The sequence below is a fragment of the Silurus meridionalis genome, chromosome 4 (assembly GCF_014805685.1).
Source record: "Silurus meridionalis isolate SWU-2019-XX chromosome 4, ASM1480568v1, whole genome shotgun sequence".
NCBI lineage: Eukaryota > Metazoa > Chordata > Actinopteri > Siluriformes > Siluridae > Silurus > Silurus meridionalis.
Window position 1 is genome coordinate 8786361 of NC_060887.1, and position 25641 is coordinate 8812001.

Sequence of the window (25641 nt, forward strand, 5' to 3'; positions counted from 1 at the left end):
TTTTTGGAGATGTTCGGGAAGAATATAGCGCGATGTGGGTGGTAGCGCCACCTGGCGGCTTGGAGGCTCATCTAGGAAAATCTAACTGAACAACTCTGATACATTCCATTCCATTCAGTTTTATTTGTAAAGCACTTTTAACAATAAACATTGCCCCGAAGCAGTTTTACACAGATAAATACTATATGAAATATAAATTTATAGTGACAACGTGAAAGAAGTTTTTTTTTTTTATCTTTGCAAATTTAATAAAAATTTAAAAAACGAGCCTGTATCCACTGATCATCATTGAGATGTTTCTACAACTTGATTTGAGTCCACTTGTGATAAATTCAGTTGATTGGACATGATTTAGGAAGGCAAACAGTTAACAGTGCATGTCAGAGCACAAGCCAAACCATGAAGTCCAAGGAATTGTTTGTAGACCTCTGAGACAGGTCCCAATGAACACAGTGACCTTCATCATCCATAATGGAAGAGGTTCATCATCCATAATGGAAGAGGTTTGGAACCACCAGGAATCTTCCTAGACAAAAGCCTGCCTGGAGTTTTCCAAAAGACACCTGAAGGACTCTCAGACCATGAGAAACAAAGATTGAACTCTTTGGTCTGAATGCAAAGCGTCATGTTTGGAGGAAACCAGGCACCGATCATCACCTGGCCAGTACCACCCCTACAGTAAAGCATGGTGGTGGCATCATCATGTTGTGGGGATGTTTTTCAAAAGCAGGAACTGGGAGATTAATCAGGATCGACGGAAAGATGTATGCAGCAATGGACAGAAACACCCTTAAAGAAAAACTGCTCCAGAGCACTCTGGACCTCAGACTGGGGTGACAGTTCATCTCCCAACAGGACAAAGACCCTAAGCACACATCCAAGATAATAAAGGAGGGGCTACAGGAAACTCTGTGAATGTCCTTATGTGGCCCAGCCAGAGCCCAGACTTGAACCTGATTAAAACATCTCTGGAGAGATCTGAAACTGGCTGTGAACTGATGCTCCCCATCCAACCTGATGGATCTTGAGAGGTTTTGCAAAGAAGAATAGAACCCAAAAAATAAACTACCCAAAAATAGGTGTGCCAAGCTTGTGGCATCATACTCAAAAAGACTTGAGGCTGTAATTGGTGATTAAGGTGCTTCAACAAATCATTAGAAAAAAAACTGTGAATAATTATGTACGTGATATTTTTAAATAAATATAGAAATTCGCAAAGATTTTAAACAAACTTCTTTCACAGTGTCATTGTGGGGAATTGTTTGTAGAATTTTGAGATATTATTAATTTAATCCACTTTGGAATAAGACTGAAACATAACACACAATGTGGAAAATGTGGTAAAGCACTGTGAACAGTATAAACATCATTAAACTGCTTCACTGGCTTAGTGCTTTTTCCTTCAACTGTTGTGGCTAATAACCAACTAGAGTAACACATTCAATAAACTAAAATACGAAGCAAAAGAAAAAGTTCAGAATCCAGGATTGTGATGCCAAATATAAGAGTTTATTCAGGCAAAAAAAAAATAATAAACATGGGTTGAGAGAGAACACAAAAAACGTGTATGATCACAATAAAAGCTATATATATTATATACCCTCTTCAACAAACTATGTAACACGTGTTTTAAATATTATCCAACGACATTGTTTTTAAATGTTCAGAGATTTTTCTTTATTAATTTAGTATAGTTGGGAACCATCCAAAACACTATCTATTTTGTCTCAGCAGACAGCCATGTTTAATTCTCAGTTAAATATATATAACAATCTCATTGTGCCTAATGGGTGTGTTCGTTCTATCTATCTATCTATCTATCTATCTATCTATCTATCTATCTATCTATCTATCTATCTATCTATCTATCTATTTAACAGGCAAATAACTTGTATACACTGTAATCATCAGTTTTAACACATTTAACAAACAGGATATAAAATATACGTGAACGGTTGATACTCTCAACAGTGATGAAACTAATGAATGGGCCTTTGGTGCCACCCAGATGAGGGTGGGCTCCCTTTTGAGTGGTTCCTTTCAAGATTTCTTCCTCATGCCATTTACATTGCAGATGGTAATTCTAGTTGTGATTTATGTCTGAAAAAGGTCCATAGTTCATTGCTCCTGTAGCACTCTGTTTAAGAAGTACTTTTATGCATGAGTTAGAGGTGGTAGTAGTAACTGAATGAAAGTAGAGGGTGGGTGAAAGGAAACTAGGCACTCTCTCATGCCTATTCATCCTTATTATCATGCAGGATGGTGTACCACCCTATTTTGCTCTTACTGTGTGAGTGGTTTGACAAGCATTTTCCAGGATACTGGCTGGACGACATGGACCTCATGAATGGTCTCCAAAAAGTCCACCTCTCACTTCATGTGATTTTTTCCTATGGGGCTACGCAAAGGAGAAGGTGAACAGGACAAAGCCTCGCACACTGGAGGTTCTCAGCAATATCCCAAACGACTTCCTTCAGAAGACTGATTCCATTCCCATCCATTTGAGAAAACTCAACATTTGAAATGTAAAGATTTGCCTAATAAAGTGCATGTATAATTTGTTTTGATACATTTCTATTAGAAATATGGACTTTATTACCAATTTTTAATGCCTACCAACTTTTCAACCACCCTGTACATAATCTTTAAACAAAGAAGAATCTCCAGAAATGAACAATAAAAGGTCAGGGATTATCTACACACCACACCCAATAGAAACTTGTTAATCTTTGCTAACATCCGCATAAAGTGTGAAAAAAAAATAGACTGACTGATGTCACCATATCATCAAGCAGACGTATCAGAGTATGCCACATTTAAACCTATTCTTTGTGAACTGTTTATCATTTCATGTGCAACCTTTTTCTCCTCCACATCTAAGTTCACATACAGTTTTTATGTCTGTTTAGCCAATGATAAAACTTCTTGGCAGCATGGTGGTGCTGGGATTTGAGCTCACAATGTTGCAAACCGGATTCTCCAGCATACATAAATTTATATATGCCTTAAAAAGTGGAACTTTTAACTTGTTTTTACTAACATTACTAGTATTAACAGTACAGCTAGAATAATTTACCCCTATTTAAATTATTGCTATTTTGTTATGACTTCTGTATGGCCAGTTCTCTAATCAGCAGACTATTAAACTACTTTACCACAGCCTACTGAGAATGTGTGGTGTGGATTTGATTACACCTCACTGTGTTAACAAAAAACTCAGAAACCAAGTTGAACAAAGAAGCGTTTATTCCAGGTCCCCAATCATACACAGTGTAATCGTTCAGCTTTCTACAACCCTATGCATGTTTATCCAGTTCTTCCTCAATGCGCAACTCCAACCAGTCAAAGCAAACACCCTCCTCTCAGCGTTTCAGCCACACTACAGCTGAGTGTAGGATGTTTACAGTCACTGCAGCTGGACTGCTTCAAACTCACACATCGCACAAATTACTTTAGTGTTACAGAGGAACAGATGATCTCCTTCTTGACACGATCGAACCATGGGGCATTTCTGTTCCTTCTCCAACCTGCACTTGTTTCAGGTCTACCTGTGGGATCTGGGTCTTTTTTTTTTTTTTTTAAACTAATAAAAACCATAAAAGGAAAATATCACACACGGACGGTGGTGATGTTGGAGGTCGGTGGCAGCAAACATCCAACTGAAAGCTCGTCTCTTCACACACACAGCTTCCAGTCGGGGATGTTTACAAGCACCAACAACCGGCTCGGGTCACACACAATCAATATGCACTTTCACACACGGCAAAACTAAACAAACATACACACAAAAAGCAGAAGTAATAGACTGGGTGGGAGGAAAGTGCAGCATGGATCACTGTGGGCTCTGCCCCTCTATAGAGCAAGAACATGATAATAATCATTTAAACATTTACACACACAAACATGGTTTTGAAGAGCAGCAGTCTGATCTTCAAGGTTACACTTTAAACACTTCTGAGGTACGCGTCCTCTGAACATGCTGTCAAAACTGAAGGGAAAAATGAAATCTGAGGTTTGTATGTTTGTTTAACAGCCCGGAAGTAAAAGCACGTATAAAACACACACACACACACACACACACACACACACACACACACACAAAGAGAAAGGTAAACAAGATCAACCCGACAATCATCTCCTCTACAAAAATGATGGAAATCCAAGAAGCAAAGGTCATGTTGTTTCTGTAGCAGTTAGAAAGTTGGTTGAAGAGGAAACCCCGGAGCTGCCTGTGTCTCGAGTCCTTCACAACACTCATCCGGCTGGAAACGAAGTTGTATTCGAATTCAAAAAGCCCGTAAACCGACCGGTTATTGTGCACTGAAGTGTTGCTGCACACTTGCTAGAGACGTCTCAAAGTCATTGTGCTAATGATCCGTGTTAGATAGCGCACTGTGGAAGTGTAGTGCAGTGCTAGCTAACGGCGGCTAAGCTCCGCAAATACAACTACACTCCAGCCACATTACCCCGCACCTCTTCACCACCACCCCCTCCTTCCTCCGCTCCACGGCACCGGAGGCTTTTTCTTTATTCTACGCATTTTTCCTGCTCCCCCCCCCACTCTTTTTTTCGTGTCTTTGACCGCCACATATTTCCCAGTCTCCGCCATTCCGCTTCCTTCCGTCTCGGTCGCGCTTGTCTTTACTTTGACCTTTAGTTACCCGACGGCGCGCGCGGGCGCGCGACAACCCACCCCCCACCACCCCGGTGTTGACGTAATCGCCATGGTAACAGGAAGCCCGCCTCGTACACGTGCCCCGCGTGCGCGCTCGCGACGAGGACGCGAAGGCGCTGAGGTGAAGGACACCTGGGGCTGCGTTCCAAACCGCACGTACCACGCGAAAGCAAAAAGAAAAAAAAATAAGGGGGGAGGGGGTCATGCGGCAATCCCGGAAGCGGCTGCACTAGGCATTCAGGAGGACAGGATGTGATTTGGGACACAGCCCTGGATAACTGGCGAACGTCTAATCATCATTCCTGCTCCAGTTTTATTTAGAATGTCAAGAACACTTGTGTGACTTGTGAAGTGCAAAAAAGAAGGGCAGTTATGAGTGAATGTTAGTATAAATTTATTTTGGTGGGGTTGAGAATTAAAGGGCATTTTAAGGATGAAGAATGGAAGAAAAAAATGTACTTGACAAAGAGTCCCCTATTTTCCTAACCTTGTCCGTGGCCCCATGTGTCTTGTGGAAAGAAATGCCACAGCTTGAGAAGAGGGACCCTTTGCTAATCAACACGTGTTATAAATAAAACCAATCCAGGCAGAAGCACAATGGTGTGTGATCGCAACAAACCCTGGAAATGTGTTGGTTTATATTTGGAAGAAATTGGGGTCAGCTCATGAATGCACTCAGCATGTGCTCCAGTAATAAAACACTACTAAAGTCATGCCAACTTCTGATGCAAACCCGTCCGCTGAAATGCAACATTTTTACTAAATACACATCGACCAATTTGCAATTGCAGTCTTATTTGCACAGTTTCTAAGTAAAAAGACGGGTTTGAGATCATAATCATTTTAATAGATATCAATCAGGGTTCTCTCATTAATATCAGTGTATTAATAGACTGGTGCGATACGAGTAAAATTAGAGTCTTTTCATATAAACTAAGTTGATTAAGCAAAAATCTTGACAAAAGTACACTAGGAACATTATAACCATAATAATTCATAGTACTTTAGATACTTAAGTACATTTAAAGGCAAAAGCATTTGTACTTTTACTCAAGTGAAAGTACAAATGCTTTTGCCTTTAAATGTACTTAACCAGAATTGTTATAAAGCAGCTTTACAAAAATAAAATAAAATCCTGATGTAAAATGACACCTGCTATTGTACTTATAAATTATTTGTCTTGTAGAACTATAAATAAAAGCATTGATGACTTTGTTACCAGAAACGTGAGTATGAGTATTATTAGATCTCACCTTTGACATTCCATATTTGCTTTTATGGAGTCCACTGTGTGAAATTGTCAAGACCCTTGCTATCCGCTACAAAGCTCAACATCAGGGCCTGCTCACGCTGGGACAACGTTTTCAGGCCCTGCTTCAGGCTCAGGTGGAGGACTGTTAAGTTCTTCGGAGCCTGGTCCAACCAGAGGGTACTCTAGCTGCAACCCTAGGGGCCTTCTCCGTCCCCCTGTCTTTTTACAATCTTCACGATGGAAATAGGGGGCTATTTCTTTCCTAATACCACTTCCCTAAAACCTGTGCTTTCTCTTCTTTGGTGACCTCAGTGTCACATTGTGTGGAAGAAATTCTTGGGCTCCTGCTGATGTTGGACAAATTTGAGCATTTCCAGGTCTATTGCCATGTTAAGGACAGTATTGGTCCAGTATTGGTCCAGAGGGTGAGGTGTGTGCTTGGCGATGTACACAAATACCCCTTAGTGACCATGATCATCTAATTTAAAGCATTCAATCAAGGCACTAGTTATTTAAGCACCTCAACCATCCATTGATTTTGTGGACAAATCTGCAGATTTAGGTACATATATTGCACTAAAGAAGTACTGAATAATTTAAATAGTGAGTCAATAAATTGTGTAGTATTTGTTTTGAAGAAATGTGTTAGTAAAGCATTTTACTACACAAATTTATTTTAATGAGGAAACTGCCAGAATTTTTTTTGATGTCTCCTAAATGGAAGTAAAGCATTCTAATTTTTATTCTGATGTATATATATATATATATATATATATATATATATATATATATATATATATATATATATATATATATATATATTGTCATCTGTCTGTTTAACGTTTCTGGATTTAAATTGTATTGATCAGTATTATCTGATTTTATGATGACTTAAATAAACAGTATTTTTACATTTAGTGATTTGTTTAGCCTGCTTGTCTTTTTCCTGACTCTAAATTCTCACATTTAACTTACATCTGAGACTTATCAGAAATTTCAATGTTATCAGTGACATTTGTATGGAAATGCTCTGCCTTGTTTTGTATAAAGTCTTCCCATTGTCTTTAAGGATGAATTGAACTTGATGAAAAAACACCACAAATAATTCAATACCATATAAATACCTTCTTTAATAGCATTCCTGATACCATTTGAAATGTTATTTTAAATGTTTTTGTTCAATTTGGAAAACATTTAGTTCACACTTTAGATACACTCAGCTTGCATTTAATAATACATTCTGAACAGGATTTTAAACAAAAAAATTCACAATATATTGACATTTTTTGGATTAATCAATAAATATTTTCAGTTATATTAACCTGAATTTTACATGAAAAAAATTAAATAAAAAATTGAATCTGGAAGACCAATAACATTAAAGTTTATCTAACAGTCTAGGCTATCATTGGTTCTAATAGCTCAGTATTATTACTTATTATAAATATATCTATGTGTATTTTCAATTTTTAGCAGTTGATCTGTCCTTCACTGTTCTCAGTTGGTCACTTCTATGACACCGTTATCATCAACGTTTATTCAGAACTCCACAAGAAATCGTGCAAGTTGGCTCCAGTCTTCTGAATGTGGCACTGCCAATTGCTAAAAATGGACAAAATACACACAGTCAGCTTGGTGGCGCTCTTGCTTAATGAGTAAAAACACAGGTATGCTGTCTTTTTGACTGTTCCACACAGTGTTCCTTTATCTTGGCTGTTTCGACATTTCCATATATTTTGTAAAAACACACTGTTCAAATTTTATTTGATTTACCTCTCCAACATCATAGATCCAGACTCGACCCTCAGAATCGCCTGCTGCTACTTCATGGCCCCCTGATGCCCATCTGACCCGGTTCAGCGCACAAGAGCTATCCACTGTCACACTCGCCGTAGGAACCTGGAAATGGGAATACGATAATTTGCTAATCGACAATTTTGCTTATTTGATATTCCAAGTTTCATAATTGGCATTAACTGAACCAAAATAATATAACTCACTGTTTATCTTTTACAATTTGTTCATGAATAACCACAAAGAAAAATAACACTAGGTAAAAAATAGAATATTAGAACATTTTTTTATCACACTGCAAAACTTTGATAGTGTATTTCTGATAGATCCAGCTTACTTACTTCTGTGTTCTTATTAAGGTTCCAGATATCCAAGCGACCCAGTCCATCCACTGTAGCAAAGACAGCCGGGTGCATGGGAGACCACATGACGTCATAGACATAGTCAACATTGTCTTCAAAAGAGTAGAGTGGTTTATTGTGCTGTGTAAAGAAAATACAAGGCAAAAAAATAAGACAAGCCAAATATTGCATGTAAAAAATAGTGAATGAATAGTTAAAAGGGGTCAAACACATTATAATGGAATCCTCAGCCAAAATTGTAGAAAAATGCATCTGCTGCATAGTCTGACAGTGTCCAGGAAAACTACTACTGATACAGTGCTGCAAGTTTTATGTAGGGGAACATGGCTGAAACAGGCTCAAATCACTCAAATTTGCTAATTTCTTCATTTCTGGTTAGCCCCTTGTTATAGAAGTAAAGCTAAATGGTCAAACTAACAATCATAAATAATACTGTCATTTTTTTATATATATGTTTGCTTGCAAAGCCTTTGCACTTAGTGACTGAATGTACCAAATAACTGATTAATGCGAAATATCTTGCTATCTCTCCGATGGATGTGATTTTTCAGTATAGTGAAAGTTTGCTTCACACTTTGGAATTCAACAGAAAAATCCAAATGCTAATTCTATACATGAAATCAAATTTTGTCTTCCTATCTACTTACTTTTACTGGCCACATATTGGGACATGTGTTTATCTTTAACTGCCTAATTAGCACTATAGTCAACCATAAGACTCACGTTACTGGAAAAGAGGCACTAGAATTGGTTTTGTGTTGTTTTCTACGTTATTCTGTTTCCTTTCTGCTTTATAATTATGTCCTAGCTTTGACCACTGCATGAGAGAACTTTTATTTAGAAGACTACAACAGGAAGTGGGTAGCCACAATTTTGGAGGAAATCCAAGTCTCTTTATTCTTTATGCTGCTACTTTTGCTGTTTTGGTATTTTTCTATCTGAATTATTTTTGGGACACTTGCTGTTTTTGAGAGGTTATATGTGGAACTAGACAATTTAAAAATATACCCAAAACATATGAGGATTGTCTGCAATATCTCAGATCACCATAGATACGCTTTACTAAGGTGCATCAACAAACAACATTCAAATGCCTTAAGTAGCAAAAAATCACATGGAAAAACTATAGAGTCACTTTTAAGTAAACTGTCCAGTTTCTTTTGATCTTGTCTCGGGGAGACTGCATAGAAAAAGCGCTATAATTTCTATACTATTTGCCTGATTTGCATGTAAAAAGGGCAAAATAAAGTTACAAGTTTGCACCTGAAATGCAATACTGAATTAAATGTAACATGATTGTGATATAAATTAACAAACATTGTTTCCCATTCATTAATTGACCGAGTACAGATATAATTTTCTTTTCAGAAGAAGAAGCCTTTATATGTCACATCACAGTATATATTACAGTACAGTAACATCCTTTGTACTATATAAATATCCCCATTTTTTCGGTTGGGGTCAAAACACAGGGCCAACCATCAAGTCAAGTCAAGTCAAGTCAAGAAGCTTTTATTGTCATTTCAACCATATATAGCTGATGCAGTATACAGTGATGCCCATGATACCCATGATATGGGTCCCTCTGGATAAGTCCTTATAAATTAAAACTATTTGACAGAATGGAAAGATATAAAAAAAAAAAAGCTTACTTTGGTTGACCACAGTTTCACAGTCCAGTCAAAGGATGAGGTTGTAAAAAGGTTGGAGAAATCAATGGGGCCCACAGCATTGTGGCAGCTAATGCCAGTGACTGGCCCCTGGTGGCCCTTAAACATCTTATTTATTCCAGCCTTACTAAACAGACAAAATACATACACAGGATCAGGGAAATACAACGGCTTCTAGAATTCACATGGCTGGACGACTGAATACACTCACATGCCATGCCGAGAGGCCGCGTACACCGTCCCTTCTGTACTTCCCACAACAAAGTTATTAACTTCGCCAACAGGAAAACCTATGCCAGTCACAGCAATTACTTTAGACTTGTTATAATATAGTTCCATACTGTCCTGTGAATAAACCAGAACAAAAATCACCATAAGGCTATGATTATCTAACAGACAAGACATTATTTAAAGGCAACATATGGAAATACATACTTGTTTGTGACAAGGGAAAAAAGCATAAAATGTCTAAATGCCTAAATCAAACCAGTCAGTGAGCACTTCTGCTTCTGCTTGTGGATAATATCAAGCTGAAAGACCCCAATTGCAAGGATTAAACCAAAACCAGTCAGGTTCTCAAGTATTAGGGAAAAAAAAAAACATTTCCAAACATCTAACTGTTCAAAATATTTATGGACTTGGGTTTACATCCAGGCTATACACACTTATACAGAAAAAATACAATGTGTTGATGAACATCTGATCTGTGTTGTAGGAACATTAAAATCAACTGCATAGCAACAATATTTACCACAATATACCTCAATATTTTAATTGTTTTTGCTCACATTAGCTCTAATGCAGGTTTACTCGTATGTCCTATATCTTTCCACCTGTGTCCATCTAATGTATTAGAAGGTTTGTCTTTTTACCTGTGGCTTGGATAGCATATCTAAACTCCAGAAGCACATCTTGCCATCTGTAGACACTGTGACCAGGTTGTTAGCATTTTGGGTTCCCACCACATTTATGCTGGACACAGGGTGCTGCAGAAAACATAGGAATAATTACTGAATCAAAACAAAAACCCTCAGCTCAATCTTCTGTAACTGATTTATTCTAATCAGGGGAATGGTTCAGCGAGAAGCCTATGCTAGGAATGCTTGGTGTTATGCAGGTGTACTATACTTTGGGTGGGATGCCAGTCTACCAAAACATACCAATAACACATGTCAACACACTCATTCACACCTAAGGTTAATTCATCTCTTAAATTAGTTTTTGAAGGGATGTGGAAGCTCATTGGTTAAGGCTTTAGGTTACTGATTGGAAGGGAGGAATCAAACCCCATTATTGCCAAGCTGCCACTCTTGGGCCCTTAAGTAAGGCCCTTAAACCTCTGTGATCCAGCAGCTTTGTACCATCGCTGACCCTGTGCTCTGGTTTCTAACATCACTGGGTTATGCGAAGAAAGCTTTTCACTGTGGTGTAATGTGCAATTTACAAGTAACTATGGACCCTGGGCTTGTGAGGTAAAAATGCTGGAGCACAGTTGTGCCAGATTTAATAACTGAAGATTGGGCAGATGTATATGAACTACACTGCAGTATTATTTTCTTACAGTATGAGCAGCAGCAGATAAAGGTGTCCTTTGTACTGGAGTTTTTCTGTGGCTCCGATTGTCCCACAATACTACCTGGCCAGAGTAAGTGCCCCCGACAATGAGGTTTGGATGAAACTGTGCGAAACCCACTGACATCACAGAGGACTGCAGGGAGAGACATATGCGAGTTAGATGATTCAAGATGGTCGTATATTCACAGTATTTCGGTCTCCACCAACTGCATTTATTAGAATTTCCATTTAATTGTGTATTGGATGCTTAGATCATAAATTACAATATGGTACAGCTAAGTTCAGAAAATGGACGAGGCAGTGAATGGTATTTAAAGAAATCCAAGGTCATGTTTATTATTAGAAGGGAACATAATGAGGGGGAGAGAGACAAATGGGCTAATTTCATTACTGCTGCTATTCAGGCAGAACACAAACAAAGACTGACCTTAGTGTGCCTCAGCTATCTGGCCTGGAGTGTTATTCCTGGATACTGCTTGGTTACTAACTAAATTAAAATGCCAGTTCACTACAAATACTGGTACTTTCTGATCTTCTACGCAAGTGTTAAGTAGACATTAGGACCAGCATGCAAAACTTCTGACCTGACAATGGAATATGTATTCTGGGATTGTCTTCTTAAACTTCATGTTCCACACCAGCACAACTCCATCTGGCTCCTGTGGTGCATGCTCGTTGGCATTGTATGAAGCCATAAGCGATTCTGGGTGCTGAGAAAAACATTTAACACATTTTTATTAAAAACCTAAATGCAGTAATATTAAAACTATATCTTTTAACTGGGCTACTTAGACAAAGTGTACAAAACAGCATAGCAAAGAAGTATTAATTTCCTAGTATGAAATGCAAAAGGTGAGTTGAGTAACTACATAATACAACTGTGGAATCAACAGCATTTTTTGTCTATTTAGACTGAGAAGTTTCCAAGAAGTTTCACTTCCACACAATGAAATAAAACGTGATAAAATCACTAAAATGATTTCATATTATATATATATATATATATATATATATATATATATATATATATATATATATATATATATATAATTATATATATAAATAAAACGTGAAAAATTATATATATATATATATATATATATATATATATATATATATATATATATATATATAATTTTAAGGCTCTCATTCGATTAAAATATTTAATCACGATTAATTGCACGATTGTCATGAGTTAACTTGTATTAATTGCAACTTAATCTATTGATCTGCACTTGTCAGTTTGCACAATGATGCTATTTGATCATACCATTGATCAATTGACCATTGATCATACTATCTTCCTGCTAGAAAATGTTATGGAGTAAAGGGAACAGCTTTTCTGGCTTAGGTCGCTATTAGTTTCTTGATGTGAATGGTGAGTTCTCCACACTCTCTGAGGTAAATTTTCCGATTACGTGGCATCTTTGGATGGTCTTTCTGTCCCCAACTGCACAGTCCCTTTAACTTTAATACAACAATAAGAATACACCCCTCTTCTCTCTCTCTCTCTCTCTCTCTCTCTCAGTGGAGTTAAACATACTCCTGAGGTTCCAGTGACCCCTCTCCTCTCCTCAGGTCTGCCTGCTTTGTCCTGTCCTGCCTCTGCATGCTGTTCGATTGGAGGCCACTCTGTGCAGCTGGGGATGGTTTCACATCAACGGCCTGAGGATCCATCAAATTACTCTCAGCTACAATGACCAAGGACTACAGTTTGCTTCTGATCACCATCACTGCACACTTCAACATTGTTAAGATGTAATATATGGACATTTGGTGCCACCCAGATGAGGATTCAATTCAATTCAATTCAATTCATTTTTATTTGTATAGTGCTTTTAACAATGAACATTGTCTCAAAGCAGCTTTACACAGATAATGCGGTGATTAAATGTAAATATGTTCTTTGTAAGTATGTTTGTCCCTGATGAGCAACTGTGGCAAGGAAAAACTCCCCGAGATGGCATAAGGAAGAAACCTTGAGAGGAACCAGACTCAAGAGGGAACCCATCCTCATCTGGGTTGCACCAAATGTCCATTTGAAGCATATATGCAAAGTTGCGGGGTACAGTGATGATGATCAGAAGCAAACTGCACTCCCGAGTCAGTGCAGCAGACCGCCGACACCAACTACAGTCCAATCCATCCTCAAAAGCACCCGTTCTACTCTGGAATTATATGGAACCACCCAAGGTGTTGATGAGAGACCGTCCCAAGCTGCACAGAAGTGTGAAGATCCATGGAGGGAGAGGGGCAGGAACAGTGGTCACTGGAGCCTCAGGAGCATGTTTAACTCGACCGAAAGAGAGAGAGAGAGAGAGAGAGAGAGAGAGAGAGAGAGAGAGAGAAGGATATGGATTATTAAGTGTAACTATTGGTGTATGAAAGTTAATGTCACTGTGCAGTTTGGACTCCGGCAAGACTCGCTATGGCAGCATAACTAAAAGGGAGAACCAGAAGGTAACACAGACATGAGGGATCTCTGGGATAAGAGACGACCCACCACACCACCGTCAACAAACCTGAGTGAACGTGTGAATGTGAGGGGACGACAGCATACAAATATACCAGTTCACCAAACACTCTATATCCATGTTCCCTCCAGATCTGTGCCTTTACCTAAGAAAAATCTACTGATAAAAGGCTTGACTAAATAAATAAGTTTTCAACCTCGACTTGAACACTGAGACTGTGTCTGAGTCCCGAACACTGATTGGAAGGCTGTTCCATAACTGTGGGGCTTTATAAGAGAAAGATCTGCCCCCTGCTGTAGTCTTCATTATTTGAGGAACCAACAGATAGCCAGCACCTTTTGATCTAAGTAGGCGTGGAGGATCATACTGGTACAGAAGTTCACTCAGATACTGCGGTGCGAGACCGTTAAGTGCTTTATACGTCAGTAGTAGTATTTTATAATCAATGTGAGATTTGATTGGGAGCCAGTGTAGACTGATTAAAACAGGGGTGATGTGGTCATATTTCCTAGATCTAGTGAGGACCCTTGCTGCTGCATTCTGGACTAACTGAAGCTTATTTATGCACTTACCGCACACCCAGACAGTAAAGCGTTACAGTAGTCTAATCTAGAAGTAACAAAAGCATGAACTAGTTTTTCTGCATCCTGTAACGACATCATATTTCTAATCTTAGCAATATTTCTAAGGTGAAAGAAGGCGATTCTGGTGATATTATTCACGTGAGACTCAAAGGAAAGACTCGGGTCAATAATAACACCAAGGTCTTTGACAGCCGTACATGCTGAAACAGAAACACCATCCAGAGATGCTACGTCATCGGAAAGTTTATTTCTAGCTGCATGTGGTCCTAGTAAAAGTACTTCCGTCTTATCTGAGTTGAGCAGAAGAAAGTTATTAAGCATCCACTGTCTAATGTCCTTTACACACTTCTCAACATTGTTAAGCTGATCTCTCATCTGGCTTTGCTGAAATATACAGCTGTGTGTCATCAGCATAGCAATGGAAGCGAATCCCATGTTTATGAATAATTTCACCAAGAGGCAGCATATATAAAGAGAAAAGCAGTGGGCCTAAGACAGATCCTTGAGGAACACCAAACTTTACCTCATAGAGTGTGGAGAACTCACCATTTACATCCACAAACTGATAGCGATCAGTCAAATAAGACCTGAGCCAAGAGAGCTGTTCCTTTATTCCAACAACGTTCTCAAGTCTAGCAAGCAGTATAGTGTGATCAATGGTGTCAAAAGCTGCACTAAGGTCGAGCAAAACAAGTAAGGAGACAAAACCCTGATCAGAGGCCAATAACAGGTCATTTACCACCTTAACTAGCGCCGTCTCTGTGCTATGATGAGGCCGAAATCCTGACTGATACATTTCAAAATGTTATTCATAAGCAGATGTGAGCATAACTGCTGTGCTACAACCTTTTCTAAAATTTTGGATATAAAGGGGAGATTTGATATCGGTCTGTAGTTGGACAACTGACATGGGTCAAGGTCAGGTTTCTTAATAAGGGGTGGATAACTGCCAGTTTGAAGGATTTGGTACATAACCAGTGCTAATGGAAGAGTTAATTATTTTTAAAACAGGTTTGATTACCTCTGGAGCTATCTGTTTAAAGAAACTTGTAGGCAAGGGATCGAGAATGCAGGTTGATGATTTTGATGAGGAGATTAATGAAATTAAGTCATTCTCATGAATAGGAGTGAAGCTTTGTAGTTGATTGTCTGCTATAATTACACTGCTGTCTACAGGGTTACTTGTAAAATAATTTGGATTTATATTAACCGTCTGGATTTCTTGCCTGATGTTTTCAATTTTATTATTAAAAAAGTTCATGAAATCATTACTACCTATTGATGGTGTGCATGTTAGCGCAGTGCTTTTATTCCCTGTTAATTTTGTTACCGTGCTGAATAAAAATCTAGGATTATGCTTGTTATTTTCTATGAGGGTGGAGAAATATGCTGATCTAGCAGCACTAAGAGATTTTCTATAATTTAAGAGGCTCTCCTTCCATGCTATTTGAAATACTGTTAATTTTGTTTAACGCCATTTACGTTCTAATTTTCGAGTGGTCTGTTTTAAGGTCCGCGTATGATCATCATACCACTGTGCTAATTTTTTCTCCCTGATTATTTTGGTCTTAAGGGGCGCTACATCATCTAGAGTGTAACGTAACGTTGATTCTAGATGTTCAGTGGCCCAGTCGAGCTCTGCGGGGTCGTACGGAGATCTATCTAATATCGTAATTTCTGGAAGATTATTAATAAAACGCGGTGCTGTAGCTGACGTGAAAGTACGCTTAACACTGTAACGTGGTGACGTAGAAATGCAATGACTGAGGCAAATTTTAAACGAGATTAGATAATGGTCTGAAATAGCTTCAGACTGTGGAATTATGACTAAGTTTTTTATTTTTAATCCAAATGTTAACAACCTTTTCCTCTTAAGTCTGGTCCCTCTCAAGGTTTCCTCCTTATGCCATCTCAGGGAGTTTTTCCTTGCCACAGTCACCACCGGCTCACTCATTAGGGACAAACTTACACTTAAAAAGAAGGATCTTATTTATCATTTCTTACCACATTATCTGTGTAAAGCTGCTTTGAGACAATGTTCATTGTTAAAAGCACTATACAAATAAAAAATAATTTATTAAATTGAATTGAGTTGAATTATTTCCACTTCTGGTAGCTGCTAAACTGCATTTCCTTGCTGTGCACCTGTACTATGCAATTGCAATAAATTTGTATCTATTTTGACCTATCTATATAAAACACTGCCCATATGCACATTGATACATTAAGGGGGATCCAGGCCAGTCCAATTCAACGCGAACTGTTAATATGGTATGTAATTACAATTTATTATAAAGATACAATTTTATCGTATGTCACAGACAGCTTTATTAAACCAGCTACTTACCTGCAATGACCAATCCAGACAAGTGACAACTCGATGTTTTGACCACTGCTCATTATAAAACTGACGATTGAAGGACAGATTGAATCCAGCTTGTGTTTCTCTAATGGTCAAATACATTAACTGTATTATTTTGAGGAAATAACATTGGATAATTGAAAACTGACTATTAGCAGACTACTGAAAGATATAATAATAGTAAAACTGAAAAAGAAATAGTCATAGCCATAGCGGCTGCCTTTTGTCTTTTAATATACATTATCAGTTTGGACATATCTTTGCCTTCAGTGGTTTTTCTTTCTTTCTTTCTTTCTTTCTTTCTTTCTTTCTTTCTTTCTTTCTTTCTTTCTTTCTTTCTTTCTTTCTTTCATTCTTTCTTTTTTTTCCAACACTTTTCGTTAATAGTGAAGACATCCAAACTATGAAGGAACATTGATTGACCTTCATTTTTGAGAGTTTCTTGCGATAATAAGTAGTAACATATAATGCTATTGACTCTATACTCAAACTTTTAACTGAGGGTCTAAAGCACATTAAGAATTCAAACAATGACAGGGAACACCTGTGTATAGAAAAACATTCCAGAAGATCACCACGATAAAAGAAAGCCATTAGTTTTCCAAGCTGTCATCAAAGATAAATGTAGCTATTTTAGACAATCTAAAATATAAAATTATATTCTGGGTTGTTTAACATGTTTTTTTTGCTTACTATATATATACACTATATATATATATATATATATATATATATATATATATATATATATATATATATATATATATATACATATATTTTCTTTAATTATGTTCATTATCAATTTTGAAAAAATGAAAATAAAGAAAATAGCTGAAGCAGAAGGTGTGTCCAAACTTTATATAGTACTTTACTGGTACAATATATACCTAAATAGACAGTTAATGCTTTTGTGGTGGTTAATTTATATGGTAGAAAGGAGTATTGGCATATATATATATATATATATATATATATATATATATATATATATATATATATATATATATATATATATGGTAAATAATATATTTTTTTCTTTTCCAATATCAGCAGACCTCCTGTTAAACTAAACATGAAGGGAATTGAATATACAGTATTTTTCAACATATGTGACTGCATCTCCTTTTCATTGTTCACACTGATTAAATAAGGTTGTGGGGAGAAATATCCTGACCCCTCTTTGTCTTCCATGTCACGTCCACTATAGTCAAAGAAAATATCCAAGTCCTCAGCTAGTGCTCGGTCCACCAATCGAATGCTGCGGTCAAAGAAGATCAGGAAATCCTCAGAGTGAACAATTTGCTGCCTCTCTTCCCCTGTGAGCTCCTTAGGATGTTCTATAAAAACAGAATTGCTTTTACCAGCATACCATAACTGTTATGCAGTTACTAAGAATAAAGTATTGTAAAAAGGTCACCATTATCTTTCATTGACTCCTGATTGTCCTCTACCAAATGCACTTCAGGATCAGGTTTGACCGCAGGAAGTTCTTCATTCTTCACCTCGTCTGTGTTAGGAGAAAGATTTTATAAAGAATAGAGAAAGGTCCTATGAATAATATTTACATTTTTTTCTATTTAATTTCTATTTCTATTCAGATTATGTACCTTTTTGATTGTATATTTGATTTGTTGTAAAAGTAGTCTGGGTCTCTTTACAGTAAGTCACCAGTTCTTTGGGCATGTAATTAATCTGCACCATTTCTGATGCTTCAAGTCTCTGCATTCTGCAAATGAGGAGAAAAGAACAGCAAGAACACATTAAACAGACCCTTGCCTTCTATTATTTCAGATTTAAGATTAATAACCTAGTCAACGGTATAATATCACCTGTGCTCCGCGTCTGCTAAGAGCTGAAGAGCTGAGGGGTCCATATCCCACTGAAGCATCCTGAACACATCAGCAGAGGGTGAGGATTTCACAATTATATAGTAACAATAAAAAATGGAGTCACATATTCTATGTTTGTTTGATACATGGTATATGATAACGTGAAGTGGTGCCCAGTGCTCGCTGAAATGAAGTGCTCACACATGATACTATGTCTATGCTTCAGGGATGTGGGCCACAAGTTTCAGCCTGCTCTTATTTCTACTGCACATTAAATGCTCAGGTCCAATAAACTTAACATTTCAATCCCCATAGCCTGAGCTTTGAAAACTGACAAAGATGTGCTTTGTATCTTGTTTCTCGTTTTAACATTACTTAAAACTACCTGAAGCCAAAGGATACTTTTAAACCATAAAATTATATTTTCATTGCACCTGTTTTCCCGTCCTCAAAGCACTTAAAATCATGGTGTAACAAGTAAAATTTTGCTTTATTGTTAAACATTTCCACAATACAGAGTATGTAGTATTTTGCTACAATGGCACATCTGCTTAAATGCATATAGCAAACAAACAGAAGAAAGAAAGTAGGGAGAGATTTTGCATAAGAGTCATATATTTTCAGTGGCAATAAACGTAAAAACTTAATTTATAATTGTGCACGGTTGTAGAAATAACGACAAAATAGCAAAACATACAGATTACGAGCAAGGCTATTAAAAACAAACAAACAAATAACAAACCCTTCACATGTTCTGGCTACTGGGAAGTGCAGTTAGCATCCTTTTAGCACTTTCCTGACAGAGCCCACAATAAGATAAGGAAGGAAGTCTGGACATTCATACTAGAAAAGACAAGAATCAACAAGTTACAAGGAAGCAAAACCCTTAGTGTAGAGGGAAGAAGAGTGAGGAAAGTGGTGCAATCTTATTTGCATAAGTAAGGGGTGCACTGATGTCCAAGGCGGAGCATGAAAATGGAAAGACAGCTAATGTGAGGCCAACAAGTTAAGCAAAGTTCACGTTGAAGCCAGACGGGGGACAAACATAGAGAGGATAGCAATTTTCTTAGAAGCACCAGTGGAGATATAAAAACAGAGTGATGTCCAAAAGTGGAGCAGGGTGGATTAGTCAGGTCCAGAGTGGCGCAAGGAGACAGAGTGATGCCCATGAGAAGTCCATGATCTTTACAAATGTTCTCTTCGGGGCAGAGAGGGTGGAAGCAGTGGGGAAGTAATGGTGGTATGCAGTTTCAACTCGGACAGGATCTCCTTCCCCCAAAAAGGGCCCATGGAGGTACCTGACAGTGAGCCCAGCCATTAATTGGTCTAGAGGGGCCATGAACGGTTTACGCTGCCTCAGTTTCTCTGGATCTGCTCATCTTGGTACCACATGCATTGAAGAAAGTCAATGCTGGGATTTTTACACCAAACCATTTCATATGCACCTTAAAGCCTTAACCATGGAGCCACCACAATAAGCTCAACTAGCAACCACTGATTCATTTAGATCAATCAATGAATTAATAGCACTGGTCCCCTGGTGGTCTAGTGGTTAAGACACAGTGCTCCCACAGCTGTGACCCGGGTTCGATTCCCGGTCAGGGAACCATCCCCAGCCACTCTCAGTGCCGGTCCCAAGCCCGGATAAATTGGGGAGGGTTGCGTTAGGAAGGGCATCCAGCGTAAAACATCTGCCAAATCAAACGTGCGGAGGAACCGCTGTGGCGACCCCTAACGGGAGAAGCCGAAAGAAAGTTTTTTTTTAGTGAATTAATAGCACTACTAACTGCACTGAATTATAGCTTTGCTATTTCTTAATGACTCTGACTGTTCACATTCTATTCCCAGTCGCTTACCATGGTTGGATCCTTGAGCAAGCACCTTGAGCTGAGTCCTGCACCAGCCAAATAAAAGAACTTGATACGATTATTTGACAGAACATAGTATATTATAGCTGCTTTAATAGCAACCCAGTTTTCTAGAAAATTACTGTAAAATCAACAGTACAGTTTTTACACTGTGACAGGGTTCCAGAGACTTGTTCAGTTTAATTCAATGAATTTTTAATTGTATAGCCACAATGGATTTTTCTTTTTAAACCAAAACAGCTTTATACAGATAACGTGTAATCTAAGATCAAGATAAAATATAATCTGTGCTAAAACACAGTGAATGTACTGTATGCTGTTGGAATTTTTTTTTTACGGTAAGTATAGATTTATATATAAATGACGAGTGTCAAAATGCACTCAATATAAGGTAAATGTTTGATTTTTATTTCAAATCCAAAATTCATAGTTTTAATCTGGAAGACAAAACATTTGCGGAATGACAGTTGATGTTTTTGTGCACTGGGACTTTCGTACCTAGCCATGGTTCCTCCCTCCACTGACTTCTGGCTCCCATTTTCACTGGAAGCGCTCACTGATTGTGAAGAGGGAGACATAGGGGGTGGGACTAAATAATGAAAATAACAGGTATCCCATGTTAAAAGATGGAGAGGTTGCTCTGGAGCCCAGCACAGTCCAAGAGCAGCAAAACAAAATGAAAGATGACAAATCAAGATGATAAAATAAAGACAGAAAAAGAAAAGGAATAAACAGAGAAACTGGGTTATAATCATAATTTTTGACGTATTTTTGAGAATCTGTCATATATACAATCACTTTATTAGGAGCACTGGTACACCTGCTCATTTATTCAGATACCCAATCAACCAATCAGGTGACAGCAGCACAATGCAACAAAAGAGTTTGAGTTACTGTTCACATTAGAATGAACAATGTGATTTTTGAGACACTTCTGTGACTGGAGGCTCTGCAGGCTGGAACACGTTTTGCTGTGCCTGAAATATTGTCTGCCATTTTGTAGTGCTGTCCTAATTCTTCATTTCCTACATTCATTCTCTCTTTGTACCCACAATGCACTCTGATTTCAAGTGTGCATCCGATGTACACTTGTTAATTAAATTTTTTCCCACACTGCAACGTGACACAGCACAAAAGACAATTTTCTCCTCAGGAAGATAAGTTCTGCCAAAACCAAAATGAGCAACTAAGTGAGACTTCTTAGTGTTTAACTCTGGAGTCAGCTTGGGGAGACTGGCAGGAAACCTAGCAAATGTATTCTGTACATAAAGTTTGTTTATATACTTGTTTATTCTTGTTGATTTTTATTATTTGGTGATAAAAAAATGAATATGTTCTTTATAAGTAAATTTGTCCCTGATGAGTGAGCCGGTGGCGACTGTGGCAAGGAAAAACTCCTGAGATGGGATAAGGAAGAAACCTTGAGAGAAACCAGACTCAAAATGGAACTGATCCTTATCTGGGTTGCACCGAATGTCCATTTATTACAGATATACGATGTCAGAGATCCGAGAATGACAGCGTATGACCAGATTGGACTGAGCTGACAGGAAGTGTATAGTAACTAATATAAAGTCTTTTTACATCTCAGGACTTTACATCTCAACACATCAATCAATGTAGGGTTCTGCTCACTTGAACTAGACAGTTAAAAACAATACAAATAAATACAAAAAAAAAAGGTTTCCCCCAATTTTTTATTGTTCACAGTTGTAAAGAGTTTCCTCGACCTTTATGGCGGCTGAAACCAATCTGGCTGTTTCCTCTGAACTCTCTTAACAAAGCTTTTTCACCCAAAACTGTCATCCACTCTGTGTTTTTTCTTTTCATTTTTTCTCACCATGCTTTGTTTAAAAATCCCAGGCAATCAACAGTTTCTGAAATACCCAATTCAGCCAATCTGGTACCACCATGCATGCCCACAGATGACCGAGATCATGCTTCCTCACCATTCTGATCATGAAGCTGCATGATCTTTTGCCTTGCACTGCTGCCACTGGCTGATTAGATAACTACATAGATGGGCAACCGTACAGGTGTGTATACACATGTATATACACAGTTTGTTAAGCGGTTTGTTCACAAATGCTGAAGGTGAGCCACGTGTCCATTTCACGTTAACCACAAATTTGCGTGAGTACACGTGTCACAACAGGGTCAATATAAGTGATGAAACTCACATAAACCTCAACATCTTGAACAGCTTGAGTGCAAAGTCAAAAGCAAGTGTTGTAGTGACAAACCATGAAATGTCACTGCTTATTTAAAAATAGTATAGAGATGCTTTATATGTTATGGAATAAATGCAAGCCATGGTTTCCAGTGCCACACACACCCGGTTCCATAAAATTGTAACACACGACAATAAAAATATTGTTATTTAGTTTCAAATGTGTGAAAAAGTTGAAGCAGAGGAAAAACTGCACTGACAACATGACAGATCAGCATGAAATTTTGACCTTTCAGAGATTGGCTTGCTTTTCAAAACTAAGTATTTACATTTATGGAATTTGGCAGACGCCCTAATCCAGAGCAATTTACTTTATCTCAATTTTACAACTGAGCAGTCAAGGGTTAAGGGCCTTGCCCAAGGGCCCAACCACGGCAGCTTGGTGGTGCTGGGACTTTAACTTATAGCTTTCCGATCAGAAGTCCATCTCTGCTAAAAATCGAAATGCTGTTGAGGACATCCTGTAATTTCCAACAGCTTGCTTATGAGTGAGTTTAAAGAGGGCCTGAAGATGTACTTTACAGGCTCCAATGTTTAGTCCACATTTGTAGTGGTACAGAGTCGCAAATTTCACCAAAGGAAATATCTGCTCTGAGAAATCATTATTTATTCCCCCTATTCCCCTGTAGCAATCTAAATAATATGTTTAGATATAGCGAAGTGTATTAGAAAGAAATCAAAGGAAAATACATATTTTAGTATAAATGAAATAAACAATATGTTGATGGTATTAGAATTGATCATAACATATCTAACATGCAGTATTAAAATTCATAAATACCTAAAGGAAGTTCTTGAGAGATCTCACTTCTCTTTGTATCCGAGTCTTCTGATGCACTCTCTGCTATTAGCTGTGCCTCAGACTAGAACATAGGAATGGTCTTTAAAACTGGGTATAACCACAACAGCAGCAAATAAAATAAAAGATCTATATGTATATATTTACCTCTTTCTTTCTTCTCTCTTCTTCTTTTTGTCTTTTTTGCTCATGCATCTCAGCAACAAGCTGTTTTGTGTGCTCCAGTTTGGCTTTTATTTTGCGTGTGTCACACATTTTCAGTGCTGTATATATAAATATATATGTACATTTATCAGATAAATCTGATTATTATCATATATATGTACATTTATCAGATAAATCATTTTCAATCATTTAATGTGAATTTGGAAGAAAAGCAGCCTAGAACCAACGACTTTTAGCTTTAAATCCAGGGCTTTCATAAAAATATTGCATTTATACATATAACCTGAATTTATTTAACTTTTTTTTATTATAACATATTAATACAACAATAATAATAATGACCAATTTTATGACTGCCTGAATTTTGGACGTTTCCTCCCTTGAAATGTTTTTACGGTAGCTTTTACAAGCTTTTACTGTAGCTGTAATATTTACTGTTGCCTTCAGTGTTTTTTGTCAGGAAGTAACAAAAGTGTCCCTTGATCAGGCTGATGCCAGGTGACTTACACGTTTAATTTCTGCTACTTCTATCAGCAGTAATTAGTGACTCTGGCAGTCACGCAGGTCTATCTAATAACACTGCCTCCATGGTTGACAGATGATGTGGTATGCTTTGGATTATGAACCATTCCTTTCCTTCTCCATACCCTTCTCTTCCTATATCTCTGGCCATCTTGGTTCAACCTGTCCAATCCTGTTCCAGCATTTTCCATGTTTCACATGTTAACATTCAATCTTAAGATAAAATCTATTTATTTACATTAACAACAGAGTCTGTTTAATGTAAACTCAGACAATGAGTTTTTCTTCACCGGGATGAAGGTGAAAATGACACGTTAATCACTTTAGTCTTGGTCTTTCATTCCTTTTGGTGCTGCCAGTGAATAGCAAACAACAAATTGTTGATTAACTTCTAATGTTCATCCTTTAATCATGAAAAAAATAACAGGCCAAGTCTGGTTAACTGCTAATCAGTTAATTGTCTAATCATTTTTTAGGCTGTGAAAATAAATAAAAACCTTCAACAACAACAAAACTATTAATGCAATATTTATGCTATACCCCTTGAATTAAAGCTAAATAATTCAATATTTACTTCCTGAATTCAAAGGCATTCTGGTGGCACACACAAGCATCAAGACTAAAACTGAATTTTGTACATAATTATGGACCTGACTGTATTTGTAGGATGCATAAGTGTCTTATGTCCTATCAAACATTATTTATTGTCAGATTGAAATATAATGTTGCCATACCAGACATCATTCTCCTGATACACTGAGGATGTAATTGGCTGCGTTGGTGTTTGAGTGATAATAAGACAAGAACACAGCAGCAGCACATCAGGAAAAAACATTTCATTTCAGCTTAGAAACCGAAACGTCACGCTGAACTACATGATCGAATTGATGGATATTCACTGTACCGTTGTTGCTTCCTGTATATGGAATTTTGATCTTCTGCGATATTGGAGGTTGAACAGCAGCTCCGGAGAATTCAGATGCTTCCCTGGCAGTGTTGTTCCTCCCCGGACCCCGGCCGAGCTTTTAGGGGCGCGGCTCTTACACACATAGCGGTAATGGTGCTGAAAACGGAAAGCGTGATGTAGCGTGGTACAACAGGATATGCGTTTATACACACACACACACACACATAAGAAAAAATCCATAATGTTTATGATGGTTGTAGTGAAGATTATGTTTATATATTATAAATAATATATAATATCATATTAATAAACTACTACTATATTATTGTTGTTGTTGTTGTATATATATATATATATATATATATATATATATATATATATATATATATATATATATAATGTTTTATTATTATAAATAATATATAATATCATATTATTAAACTACTACTACACACGAACAAACACACACACACACACACACACACACACACACACACACACACACACACACACACACAGGAAAACATTAAGGAAAAATCCATAATGTTTATGATGGTTGTGGTGGAGATTATG

The 25641-nt window shown here is 37.5% G+C and overlaps 1 protein-coding gene across 8 annotated transcripts; it reads right to left on the minus strand.

Annotated features, from left to right (window-relative positions):
- Positions 1–7039: 7039 nt before the first annotated feature.
- Positions 7040–25216, minus strand: dync1i1 (dynein, cytoplasmic 1, intermediate chain 1). 8 transcript variants are annotated; one of them, XM_046848064.1, is made up of 17 exons: positions 25066–25216; positions 23622–23737; positions 23457–23538; positions 20944–21001; positions 18578–18637; positions 18356–18474; positions 18166–18255; positions 17923–18085; positions 16734–16833; positions 11913–12038; positions 11315–11461; positions 10626–10739; positions 9965–10098; positions 9736–9880; positions 8063–8203; positions 7701–7826; positions 7040–7529 (listed from the first exon to the last, which is right to left on the minus strand). In XM_046848064.1, exons 2-17 carry the CDS (start codon positions 23727–23729, stop codon positions 7467–7469), a joined length of 1776 nt encoding a protein of 591 aa, XP_046704020.1. In that variant the 5' UTR covers positions 23730–23737; positions 25066–25216; the 3' UTR covers positions 7040–7466. The 8 variants fall into 8 exon arrangements, with proteins under 8 accessions (XP_046704020.1, XP_046704019.1, XP_046704017.1 ...); XM_046848063.1 differs by having other exon boundaries at positions 20944–21034; XM_046848061.1 differs by having other exon boundaries at positions 20944–21085.
- Between the last annotated feature and the right edge of the window lie 425 nt (positions 25217–25641).